The following is a 13553-nucleotide window of genomic DNA, read 5'->3' as shown; positions in this document are numbered from 1 at the left end:
TGAATCCCAGCACTTGGGAGACCAGCAGGCTGCTCCCTGTGAGTTCTAAGCTGGTATGTGTTACATAGTGACACCCTGGCTCAACAAAATAGTGAAAGTTGTTTTATTTAGATATGTTTATTTTCTTTAGTGGTGGTCAAAAATTTGGGACCCGCCTGGTAATTTTAAATGATTCTCCACATATGGAGAACCTTAGAAAGAATGAATTTTTAGACCTTGTTCCAAGAAAAGAGATTTACAAGATGGATTGGGGGAAGATCACCCCGGGGAGTGAGGTCAGCTCCTGTTCCGGAGATAAGCTTTCTGTAGATCTACGGCTCCCTAAGCCTCTGAGCCTTGTTATCCTGATCAAGGTAAAAATAATCATGACTGTATGTTCTTTTTAAAACTCTCCTAGGCTGTAAGCGGAAGTGACCGGCTTGTGTTTCTGCTCATTTCCTGTTTCTTGTCGCATAGTGAGCTGCTACTTTGAAGGACAGTTCTGGAGCTCAGATCGTATTTTGCTGACAAAATATGGATTGAAAGATGGATTGGCTTTATAGAAAAGCACTCAGGCCCATTGGCTCATGTTCTATAGAAACTTTCCCCTGGCCATTCCATTCATTCTTTCAGAGAATCTACATTTTTACCCCACCAGGAAAGCCAGAAAATTCAGCCGAGCCCAATGCTACTGAAGACGGGGAACAGAGACATTCTTGCCTGTCAACCAACCCAGTGGTAAGTCCCAATATGTGAGTCTGTTTACATGTATGTGTATGTGAAGTGTGTCCTGTTTGTGTTGGTATATGTGTTTAGATGTGTGTATATGTTGTGTATGTATGTGTGTGTGTGTGTGTGTGTGTTTGAGTATATTTACTGTTTATAAATATTTATGTTTGTATATATATGTGATTACATGCCTTGTGGTATGCTTACGTTGTGTATAGCATTTGTATTATGTATGTGAATATAATTTACATATCTATATATGTTGTATGTATGTTTGTGTACTGACAGGCACATTTAAGTGGCTATGTAAGTGCATTTCTGTTCATTTGTATGGATGTTCACATGCATTTGTGCTGACAGGCATATGTGAGAGGCTCTGTTTGTACATTTCTGTTCATTTGTATTCTTGTTTACTTGCATGTGTTGAATGGGGTATGCTGTATTTTTATGTATGTGTCATATTGGATGTATACATGAGTTTACATATGTGTATTGTTCTCATGTACACATGTGTTATATATGTGTATGTGTTTTCAGCTTATAAAGGCATGTATGCTGCATGTATACATTTGTTTTTGTGTGTGTGTGTTTAAACGTATGAGTACTGAATTTATGGTAGATATCATGTCTATATTTTTTATTTAAATTTATTTCATAGAAGACATTTTGATAGTGTTTTATTCTTTTTCCCACCTCCTAACCGACCAAGTTTCATGTTCTCTCTCTCTTAAAAAATATACAATAAAAATTTAAAAACCTGAAAAATCAAAATAAACAAAAAACCCAATATGACCAAAAAAAAAAAAAAAGGTCAAAAGAACAACAACAACAAAAGCCCACAAAACTAATTGTTCAATTGCGAGCCCATACCAGCAATAGATAGCTAACCCAAAACAAACTCAACGACATATTTATTTGGAGGTTCTTCATCTCATAATGTTTTGTCAGGGTATTTAGGACTTCCAGTTTTAAGATTTTGGCATTCCTGTGCATGTGAGCATGTGTGTCTCTGCATCTATATGTGTTGGCTCTTTGCCTGTTTTGTCCCATTCTGGTTTGTTTATTTCTTCTCTTATATCGTCATCATCATCATCATCATCATTATTTATAGGCCTTGTTTTTTGAGAGACAGAAAGAGTATGGATTCTGATGGGAGTAGAGTCAGGAAGGATTGAGGGTGTTGGGAGAGAAGAAACCATAGTCAGAATATATTGTACTAAAAAAAAACTATTCTGAATAAAAAAATAAGGAGGAAAAAGCCCACAGAACCACACTGTTTGTTTGTGTTGCACATGTGTTTCCATGTATGTTGTGTATGTCAGTATGTTTGTGTATTTATAAACAGTTGTATAGTGTATACACATTCATGTATATGTGTGTGGTTGTAGGAAAAACTGTGACACCGAAGCCCAGAGAGCCTTGTGTTCTCTGGTGACCTTTATGCTTAATGTTTCCTGTCTTCTCTCAGCGATGGGTAGCTGAACCCACACTGGAAAGCATTCTACCTCTGAGCCATGCCCCACTCCCAGTGGCCAATACTCCCTATGCATGTTTGTGAATTTCTCTTTCTTTCTGAGCAAGATAACAGGGTGACAATGCCTGCCTCATCTAGATTAGAGATAAAAACCAAAGTGTAACCTATGTGTGTGGCATTGTTCACAGGAGGGACAGTGAGGTTCAGAGGATGAGCCTCTTTTCTTTTCACAGTTCTGTGGCCTCTTTCCTTTTCACAGTTCTGTGGCACAGTGCTGGGTCCTCCCAGGGTCGGGGGTTCCTAAGCTCTGCACTCTCTTAAGCTTCTCCTGGGAACAGTTTCCTGCCTACCTACCTTTTCTCCAAAGAATGAATGAGGTGAGATCAGGGAAGAAGGACTGCCTCAGTTTCCACAAGCATGAGAGGAAGCAGGGATGATGACTGCGGGCTCTGTAGTTTTCAGGCCTGCAGGGCATAGATGTAGGAGGCACAAAGTCAATGCAGTTGGAAAACTGCTCATGCCAGGATGCAGCTGACCAAATCTGAGTGAGGCTATTGATGTAACCTGCTTCCTCACTCTTCTTTGGAAGCCACCAGACTTTCTTCAGCTACCTGAATCCACATATTAGCCCATCAAGCCAGACATTTGCTGAAACATAAAAGCATGTCTGAAAGCCATCCCTTCAGGGGCTCCCAGTGGCTCTTCCCTGGGATTCAGAGACAATAGAGCAATTTGCTAGCTGGGAAGAATCAAGTATCCAGTAGTGCTGTGGTGATGAACCAGAGCTCCTGCACTTGGGCACCCCACCCCAGAGCCTTCATCTGGATTGTTTAATCTGGCTGGTCATTCTGGGAAAGCCATGGACCATGCAGTTTTCTTCCTGACCCTGATAACAGCACTGTGAGTTCTTGAAACAGAGGGCAGTGTTAGCTCAGGAAGCAAGCATCGCTCTTTCATTAGAGCAGTGTTGGGAGTTTAGGGCTGCTGTGGCTCTAATTTGTAAAGGGAAGTAAAAGTCAATCTATAACAACAATATCTTGTGACACCAGAGGAGTGGTCTCTTCAGATTTAGGCCTACAAATTTTCCCTTAATGGACACTGAGGCCCAGGAAGTGTGAGCATCCTAGCCAATGACCATGTCTCCATTGCACACTGAGATGCCCAGTTTTCAGCAGGGTTCTACCTTGCACTATGAAGGTTCCCATGGCTGCCATCTTGCTTACACGTGCTGAGTACATCTACTAGCTTACAACCATGCCAGTTCTCAGTGCTAAAACCTAAATGGTTCTTTCTAGATTTGAGACTCAAAGCTGTACCCTCTTCCCATAACTTCCTGATCGTATAGATCTTATATGGTCTGAGACAGGACTGTGTCTTCATGGTTCTCTTCAGCTTTTCCAAAGGGGAAAGAAGTGAATTTGAGTGGGTTCATGGGAGTTTCAAGTGTGAGTGTCTGTTCCCACCTGCCTAGTCAAGGCACAGTCAGGGCCAAAAGAGTAGGTCCTATCTGAACCCCTGGAGCGGATATTTAGAAGCTACATGCATCATGAGAAGCAGAGACAAAATCAAGACAATATTGCTTACTTTTTTCTTCTTTTTCTTCTTCACCCTTCTCCTTCTAGTGACCCAACTCCCCACCTCAGGCCCTCAATGCACAGATCAGGACACTGTCTACCTAAACACATTTAGTGGCTCCTTTCTCTATGACAAATAATCTCTTTCACTCATGATGGAGACCATAGTTGGGTGGGGGATATGGTTCCTAAAGCCTATAGAGAGCCTCATATTCCTCTTCCAATCTTCTCATTAAGCACCTGCCCCAAACATGTGGAATAACTTTACCCTGGAAAGAACTCCTTAAAATACAATCAGTAAAAATGTATAGGCTGGAGGGATAGGTCAATGGATAAAAGTGCTTGCAGAGAAAACCTAATTTGATTTGGTTCCTTATTTGATTTCTGGCACCCACTGGGGAAGGAGGTAACAGACTCTCAAAAGTTGTCTCTAACCTCTACATGTGCACCGTGGCACACAACGGCCTGCACGTGCCCAGCACATGAGTGTGCTCACAAACATACATAAAATAAAATTATTCACATGTTTTTAAGATGCATTTTTTCCTGTAGGTAGAAGAAGAAGAGTGTGAACACAGTCCTGAGAAGAATCCCACAAGGCAGTTGCTCCTGGACTATGGACAAGGACTGACAAAAGGTATACTACTTTCCTAGCAGAGGTGAATCGGAGAAGTGCAGATGAGAACACTGGTGTGCAAATGAGCAAGGGACCACACACTGAGTGCTGGGAGGGGCAGGTGAAGGCCCTCATCACAAAGATCTGCCCACTGTAGTCTAAATAAAGCAAAAGGTCTCTTCTTCACACCAGGAGGAACACCTGGATAGGTGTGATGGTCCTGAGAGGTAAAAATTGCCAGTCCCAAGGCAAAAACAGCCTTCATGCCTAAGCCCCTCCTTGAGAAGGGCATGCTGGTCATGTACATGACAAGACTTGCTTTGACTCAAAACTCTGGAAGTCAATAGTCCTTTTGTGGGTGATTAGCTGAATCTGATGTGTCATAATGATTGACAGTGCCATGCAAGCAACCAGAATGCCTTCAGTGGCTACTGGGTAGGTCTGGACTCAGCCTTTGCAGAGATTCACCATTGATACCTACCTAGGAAAACAGAATTTAGGGATGCTAGATACCTACCCATGTTTTCTTTCTAGAAAAAAACTAATTGTGATTCATTATATCTTAACATGTTTTTTCAACATAATTTCTTTTCTTTATGCATTTGAAGTGTCTGGAATGTCAAGGGAGAAAAAGCCTGATTATTCTACTACAAGGGACAGTCACCAACACAGGCTAAGCCTTTTTCACTTCTTACAGGAAGCAAAGTTAGTCATTATTTAAAAAAAAAAAAATCTCTTCTCTACTTCTCATGATGCATTTAGCTTCTAAATATCCACTCCAAGGGTTCAGATAGGAGCTTCTCTTTTGGCCCTGACTGTGCCTTGGCTCGGCAGGCGGGAACAGACACCCAAACTTGAAACTCCCATGAACCCACTCAAATTCACTTCCTTCCCCTTTGGAAAAACTCAAGAGAACCATGAAGACTTCAGGTCAACCTAGCATGCATGTATGCAGGAGTAAAACACTTGGGTGCTGAGAAGGTGTGGAAGGCAGAGCCTGGCAGCCCTTGGGAGTGTTGGTGATCTGTAATCTGAGAGGCATCAGTGTCTTCCATGGGAATCACACTTGGAAAACTATCATTTGCCCCTTCATGTGCTTTCAGTCTTAGCACTCACAAGTTTAGGAGAAGGACATTTCTTTCCTAGCCTCCAGCCCCAGATGTTTTTTTTTAAAAAACATTGGCATTGGATTACCCAGTGTCTGGTTGACATCTGAGTCTTCCTTCTCAGCTGGTGGCTCTGATGTCCCCTTGGTAAGAACGTTCACTTCCACCTTTCAGGACACAGGCTGAGAATGTAAGCCCAGGGCAGACCCCAGGGACAGGTGCTGACCTTTGTCACCACTGCTGTCCTCACCCTGGGACACTGCTTCTCAAGTACTAAGGGGCATGGCCTCTGATAGACAGAGAGGATAGGATAGGTTCTAATCTCATTTTCCCTCTGGGGTTTTGTTTTGTAAACTTCCAGGTTTGAAGGAGAAAAAGCTCACCCCAAAGAGACTGCAGCTCCTTCTGGTGGGGAAAACAGGAAGTGGGAAAAGTGCAACAGGAAACAGTATCCTTGGCAGGCAAGTATTTGAGTCCAAAATCAGTGCTCGACCAGTGACCATGGCATTCCAGAAAGGGAGCAGAGAGTTTGAGGGGAAAGAACTTGAGGTGATCGACACTCCAGATATTTTGTCACCTCAGAACCAGCCTGAGGCAACAGCTAAGAAGATCCATGACATCTTGGCCTCACCAGGGCCCCACGCAGTGCTCCTGGTGATGCAGGTGGGCCGGTATACTCCAGAGGACCAGGAGGCTGCCAGGCGCCTCCAGGAGATCTTTGGAAACAGGATCCTGGCTTACACTATTCTGGTGTTCACCCGGAAGGAAGACCTGGCTGAGAGCTCATTAGAAGAATATATTCAAGAGAACAAGAATAACAGCCTGAATGTTCTGGATGTTGTGTGTGAGAGGCGCCATTGTAGCTTCAACAACAAGGCCCAAGGGAATGAGCAGGAGGCCCAATTGAAGAAACTTATGGAGGAAATCGAATTGATCTTATGGGAAAATGAGGGCCACTGTTACACCATGGAACTTCCAAATGTTCCCAACAAAACACTCTAACCAAATAGCAAGGCTCTGAGGAGGCAACCATTAAAGAGTCATGGCTGGAAAGGCGGTCCCAGATTCAGATGGCCTCTGAGAAAACCTGTACATACTGATGCAGAGGGCATCCATATGAGCCCAAGCTGGCCATAAGCAGGAGTGTCTTAGTCAGTTGCCACAGACTGGGTTTCTTTGGGGACCCCTTGTTTTGTGGGATGATGAGCGTTTTGACCAGGTGGGCAAGGGACTTTGGCGGTGACAGACAGAAACAGACACAAGGGAGTGTTGTAACTGGATGTAATTTGTACAAAGTAGAAACCAGGGTTATATGGTATACAGAGAACAGGGCAAACTACAGAAGTCACATAGGCAGGAGATGGTCACATCAAGGTCAGTACAATCAATCAGCCAGGTACAAGGCAGAGGAGCAGTGGTATCATTCTTTGGACTGGGTTGTCCTGGCAGCCCCAAGATAAACTCTCAGGGTCTGTCTTGAGGCAGTAAAACCATTCTGCCTTGTGTGGGACTGCTCTGATAATTATTGCCTAACAGCTATCTCTAACTTTATGGGACTGCTCTGGCAATTAGTGCCTAACTGGTATCTCTAACTTTGGAGACACTCTGTCTGATAAGACAGCTCCTTTGTAGAGATTCCAAGCTAACTACAGCTAGGAAATCAATTAGGATTATTGAAACACTGTGGAGGCCAGGAAATAATGTTCAATCTCAGTGTTATCTATAATGAAATATTTCTTAGGGCACCTTTATGCCTGAATAAAGAAAGCATGCAGATCTCTCCACAGACTTAGCAGAGATCAATCTGGAACATGTCTAAGTTAGGAGATGCCAGCAACTGACTGAAATAGCCAGGACACAAACTCCCTTTGGAGTCATAATGCCTCTTGTCCATGATCAGGTTTTAACCCTGATACTGTAGACCTACTAGGGTAACCGAGTGAGTGCAACAGTCAGTGTTCTATTGCTGTGAAGAGACACCATGATCATGGCAGCTCTTATAAAAGAAAGCATTTAATTGGGGCTTGCTTACAACATCGAAGGTTTAGCCCATCATCATCATGGCTGAAAGCATAGTGGGGCAGGCAGGTAGATATGGTGCTGGAAAAGTGGCTGAAGTTCAGCTATCTAGATATATCTGGGCTTGGAAAGGGCTTTCCAAAACCTCAACATTGTCTCCCACCCTCCCACAGTGACACACTTCACCCAGCAAGGCCACATCTAATCCTCTCAAATAGTGCCTCGTGACCAGGGATTTGAATCTATGAGCCTACAAGGGCCGTTCTCAATTAAACCACCACAAAGAGACCTTACCAGCAGTTGTACCTTATGTCCAGCCTCTGTTGCCTGCTCCCTCTGTCTCCACAGAGAACTTGGCAGTCCTTAGGCCAGAGTGTCCAGTGTGGCGATAGGGTGAGTTTCAGAGGTCCCAGCTACATTCTATGTCCAGCTACATAGCTTCTTTCTGAATGCACAGGCCCTCCACCTTAGCAGCAGCACAGTGCCCTCATAAGTGGTGTCCCATTGACATCACATTTTTATGTCCTGTGTCTATTCTTGGCTACAATCAAAGCTTCTTGAGAACAGGACTAGGTCTTTCTCTTGTGTAAACTGCACAGCTGCATAGCCAAGGAAGACAGAGATGATGTAACTCACGAGTAGTCATGTACCAGATGGCTGCACATTTCTTGGGCTTCATCCTTACCCACAAAGAGGGACATGCACTGTGATTATTAAGATGCCTACCTTATGTGGTAGGTAGAAAATGACAATGAGACAGAACAAAGAGGCCCAGACCATAGGTTGTGTTCCATAGCCATGTTCTAACCACTGACTTACTTCTAAGCCCTTGAGAGACTTCGATACAATGACATGTGTACAATGACTAATTCTGAACTGTATATGTCTTTCCTGGGAAGGGAAAGGGGGTGGTGCCTCCTCCATCTTTTGTGAATTAAGTAGAGTTGGATGTATAGGAGCAGACCACCAAGGACATGCAAGCTTTGCAACAGAGCCAGAGATAGGCAGGACATGGCAGAGATTCCGAGGAGTCAAATATGAGAGACACAACCCAGAACCATCACCTGTGTGCTGTCTCCCCTGCGCTCTACCATAAGCCCCCAATAAAGCCTTCATGTTCCATTGGTATCACTTGCCTCTTTGTGATTTTTGTCTGATTTGGGAAAAGAACTTTGAACCAAATGGTCACCACAGTGAACTACATGGCAAGATCTATCCTGGGCTATGGAAGAATGTGAATAGAAACCTACTAAGAAACAAAAATAAAAAATAAAAATAAATGAATCAAGCCACTTGATTCTCTTGAACCACAACAAAATGGTCTTGTGGGCACTTCCTGTGGGTCAGAATGAGTGAGGTTGGGGAAAGAACTGAAGAAGCCAGCCTTGGCCTAGAAGGAGAGCCTTACCCGCTAGGCTATGGGATGTGGGACTCTCTACATCTGCATGGTCTTGGGTAGAAACAGTCAGTGCCCCCTCACCCCATGGGGCTGGGATGGGGCAGGTCACCTTTGTTACTTCCCCATATTCTTTTGGGTCCCTCATTCACATTTAGATCTAGCTTTTGAAATATTAGAAAGCAAAGGACATTTTCATGCTCATATGAACTCTTTTACCTTGATAGGAGTGTAAATGGGGCTAAAGAGAAGGTCTGCATATGTAAATGAGCTCTGCAGGAAGATCATTTAGAAGGGTGAGCAGAGGGGAGGGTATCTTTGAAAAAAGAGACCATGCAAAAGAAGGCTGGATGCTTAGACATCATATGTGTTGGGAACTTGGTTTTTTACAAGAACTCTGCAATACAAGGATGTCTTCCAGGAGAGATGTTCCCTACAGATAGAGTATGACTAACAAGAGAGGGAAACAGCCACAGGAGTGGCTTGGACCTCTTACAGGAAGCAGTTTAACCAATCTGTCATGCCTCAAATGCAGATGAGCATCGGGGATATTCAAAAGAGGTCCTGGGAGTGTGACCTCTTTAGCTAATCAGTAGCTAAAGCAAGGAAGGAACAGGGCTGATCTCCATTATGTCTTCAGCTCCCTTTAGCTGTGCAACGGAGGTTCCCTCCCCCATAGAAGGTTGGGAAGCAGGATGGTTAGGGACTCAGAAGATGTGACCTGAGGTCCTGCTGGGTGCTTATCTGCAGGTCTGTGTCTAATCTCTTCTGTCTGCCTAGAAAGAGAAATTCCTAACCTCCGTTACACGGGCAAAAACATCACAAATCACAAATGACAAATGACAGTGATGGCTCTGGTTTGGAAAATTGCTGGGAAGTCCCTGATAAAGAGTGCAGCCCTTCCTTGTATTGTTTTGACTTTCCCCAAACAGGAAACAGATTGTTTCCTCTCCCTGGCTCCTAGCAACCAGATTGGACCAATACTCTCACTTCCTTGTTCACCTCCTTCTGCCCTAAGGTAGCCCCTGCACTGAGAGTTCGGCACAACTAATCAGGCATCTTGATATCCCTAGACTGAATCAGCCACCCAAAACAAGCCTCTTTTTTATAGCTAAGCCTTGCATCCTGTAATAATAGTCCAAGGATACAATGATCTATAGGTAGTGTGGATACACTCTTGTTACTGAGCATAGAGGGAAAGGAGTACTGAGCTAACAGAATGTGCTCTTAAATCTCGCCAACACAAGAGGGCTCATTCAGGTAATGGCTACAGCAGGACACACTGACAAAATGTAAAGCAGAGAGTGATGTCTTCCTGCTTTAATGTTTAAAGTCCTGCTATGCCAATAGCAGTCTTTCTAGGAATAAGGCTTTGAGGAAGCTTAAAGAAGCCACTGTCAGTCAGCGAGTGCCTGGAAAGAATGTAATTTTATGTAAAATCATGAAATAATTTCATTTAAACTTGAACAGCAGGTTTAAACACAAACTAGGATTGGAATACCAGGAGAAAACTGAACATTCTTCTTTTCTAAATTTCTTTATTCTTTTGTAGCTCTTTCTCACACACTGTAGTTGGGGGGAGATTACAAGGAAACATTTGGCAGTGTGTAAATCAGAGCAGTTTTACCTGCCTAGCAGCTCTCTGTGGTGGAGGTAGGCATTCTCCTCCATCCTACATCTCGGTTGTTGGCACTCTCTCAGGGAAGGATTAGGTAGCCCGGCTGCCCTGCAGTTCTCCATGGAGGCTCCCAGGACAGATGCAGTCTTCTGAACCCACTTCTCCCTGTCTGCAGGATCTGGGAACTCATCGCAGAAGTCTCACCTGAGGGAAATCAACATCAGTTCTCAAGTCAGGAAGTATCTTCTGTTACAATTGGTCTCAAATTTTCTATGGCATATGAAGATTGCTTCCAATCAGCTCAGCCACACCATATTGACATTGGTGGACTACACCTCGGAGATAATTCACTACTGTGGCTTAGCAATCAAAGGGGCTGATTCTGATGTGACAAAGGGAGGCGCTGAGTCTGTTGGGGGCTAGGATAAGCTCCATCAAACCTACTTCTTCCTCCCTTGCTACTCAGCATTCTTTCATGGCAACTTCTAGCCTTGGAGCCATAGGAGAAAGAGGAAGGCGGCACGCATATTCAAGAGAGCAGGGCCTTTTATTACCAAGGGGAAGGAAGTGCCAAAACCCACAATACTGCTTATGTTCTTGGTCATAAGGCTGCCGCTAGCCACAAGAAACCTGTGGAATGCAACCCTCATGGACACTTTGTTTTCTAGGTAACAGTGTAGCTCTGTTCATAAGGAAGGAGCAAACAGTATACAGACAGAAGGCAGTTAGCCTATTTGGCTCCTATCAGGTGACTCAGCTTTTCTCTCCTCACTCTGAAGCCACCTCAGTCTCCCTCCCCTGGATGACTTCATACTACAACCCACTGTCCAAGCTAAGGTCTTCTTAATTCTCCATAGAAGCCAAAAGACGGGTAAGAAATGAATCCTCAGAGTATGAGTCTGTTTCAAACTACACCAGAGCTTGTACCTGGCCAAACTCCCTCAGAGATGCTCTGGATAAAAAACCAAGCAAACCACCAAAGTTCAAGGGAGGAGCCGAGCTGAACTCCCCCGTGAGCTTTTTATTTCCTGGAGCAACAGCTGGTGAGGTGAGATTTGCGGCCCATGTTTGTTTAACGTGTTCTTTTGCCTTAGCCTTTGGGTCTTTTTCTTGGGTTGCTCCCCTGCTCACCACCTACAGTTCCACTGTACAGACTCCTGAGCAAGGCAACCTGGGTGGTGGGTGTTAGGTTTCAAGATGGGGACAAACAGCTGACATCACAGTTTAACACTGGCTGCCAGGTTCTCCCAGCATCCTTTAGTCCCTATTTGTTACAGGGCCTTCCTGGCTGGCAACCCCAGGGGCTTTGCTGCTCTTTCCTACATAATCCAATCATTTTGGTTAGTCACTCCATTTGTACCTTTGATTGTTGCATCTGGTTTCCTTCTTCCTTCTCCTTTCCCCTCCCCCTCTCCTCACATGACCCAGGTCAGTCTGGTCATGCCCACTCTGGACTTTCCCAGATGTCTGACTATGCGCTCCCACATATCTATAATAAACCTCTCCTTCACCATATCTAGAAGCAGTTATGTCTCTTTCTTTCCCTTTTCATTTCTTTTATTTAAATTCATCAGCAGTAACTGGAAAAGCCATAACAGAAACAATCCATTCTTAACAAAATGCTCACACTAAGAAGGGCTGCCCCTCTTTGGTTAAATCTGTATTAATATTTTACATGTTAGAAGATGATCATTACTATCTACTTCCTGCGTATTTTTATGATGTGAATATGGGCCCAGGAGGACATCAAAGTCATGCTTCCCAGGAGTCTGTAAGAAAAAGATAGACGGAAAGGACTGGATCAAATAAGGGAGAGTATCATTTTTGCCCACTTTATTGCTCTGCCTAGCATGTGACTCCCTGGTTGTTAATGAGCATCCACAGCAGAGACCTGCAGCCAATGTGTGCTTAAGTATGTCCTTCTTTTACCTAAATGGATGTGCCCATGAAGGCCAGACTAATGAGAGCAGCAAAGGAAGACTGGGTACCTGCCCAGAGGAGCCCTGAAGACTGGTACCTACTTGCCCAGTGGAGCCCTCCTTAGGGTCCAAAGAATGGAAAGAGAAAGGAAGAATGTAGCTCACATCTGCTCACCAGGGGCCCCAAGGGAGAGCAATCAGGTCTCAGCTTTTGAAAAGTACAAATATAAAGAGGAAATGTGGTTCGGTGGTTCCCCAGTTCTACCCAGGAGCGAGCAGAGCCAACCACTGCCCTTCCTGAGTAACAGGACTTTAAAGTTTTCATGGCAGAGTTGCCTCCTCTCCTCGGGTGCGGCTCTTGCCACACTTCCCATATGACACTACACAAAATTACTTGCATGTTTTATAATGTTCAATCAGCCAAGGGTTTTGTTTTATGACTTCATGGGAGATCTTTCTTATGTAATAAAAAATTTAAACATTTAAGAGCCAAGTATAGTGACGCATGTCTGAGGCAGCGGCAGGTGGATCTCAGTGAGTTCCAGGCCAACCTGGTCTACAAAGTAAGGACAACCAGAGCTATGCAGAGAAACCCTGTCTCAAACAAACAAACAAACAAACAAATGAACAAAATGTAAATATTTAGTGTTTTTCCCAAAACTCCCCAATAGTGCAGCTCTGCTTTTCAACATTTCTCTAATTAGCATTTGGACAAGTAGACTTCCAAGGTTATATGCTATGTGTTGTGAAGAGTTGGCATAACACATGGATCCAGGGCCTTCCTCATAGTCAGTCTCAAAAACAAACAAATAACAACAAAAAGTAGAACGGTTCTGAGGGTAAAGACACCTCTATGAAGCCTGAGAATTTTCGGTCGGTCCCTGGAAGCACAGGTACAGGAAGAGAACCAACTCCCACAAGTTGTCCTCCGATCTCTCCATATACATGCACCATGTGCATCTACACACATAAATAAATGTAATAAAAATATAAAGAGTAAGGGAGAGATTGATGGAAAAAGATTCTCTGGCTTTCACGTGCATACTTATACATGCACATGTTCCAACCCACACACATACAAAATACTTGTGATGGAAGAGGCTCCAAAGTGATCCTGTTCTAC

The 13553-nt window shown here is 44.0% G+C and overlaps 1 protein-coding gene across 1 annotated transcript; it reads left to right on the top strand.

The window, feature by feature from the left end:
- Positions 1–446: 446 nt before the first annotated feature.
- On the top strand, positions 447–6721 carry Gimap6 (GTPase, IMAP family member 6). The gene is made up of 3 exons (XM_031381841.1): positions 447–717; positions 4309–4393; positions 5840–6721. Exons 1-3 carry the CDS (start codon positions 526–528, stop codon positions 6478–6480), a joined length of 918 nt encoding a protein of 305 aa, XP_031237701.1. The 5' UTR covers positions 447–525; the 3' UTR covers positions 6481–6721.
- Positions 6722–13553: the final 6832 nt, after the last annotated feature.

This window comes from Mastomys coucha, unplaced genomic scaffold (genome assembly GCF_008632895.1).
Source record: "Mastomys coucha isolate ucsf_1 unplaced genomic scaffold, UCSF_Mcou_1 pScaffold20, whole genome shotgun sequence".
NCBI classification, from domain to species: domain Eukaryota; kingdom Metazoa; phylum Chordata; class Mammalia; order Rodentia; family Muridae; genus Mastomys; species Mastomys coucha.
Note: the sequence above shows the minus strand (reverse complement) of the source record. Positions and strands in the feature narration are given on the sequence as shown.

Coding starts and splice junctions, on each gene's coding strand:
- Gimap6 (XM_031381841.1), top strand. CDS start 526: ATGGATTGGCTTTATAGAAAAGCACTCAGGCCCATTGGCTCATGTTCT. Junction 718..4,308: donor GCCTGTCAACCAACCCAGTG/GTAAGTCCCAAT, acceptor TTTTTCCTGTAG/GTAGAAGAAGAAGAGTGTGA. Junction 4,394..5,839: donor TGGACAAGGACTGACAAAAG/GTATACTACTTT, acceptor GTAAACTTCCAG/GTTTGAAGGAGAAAAAGCTC.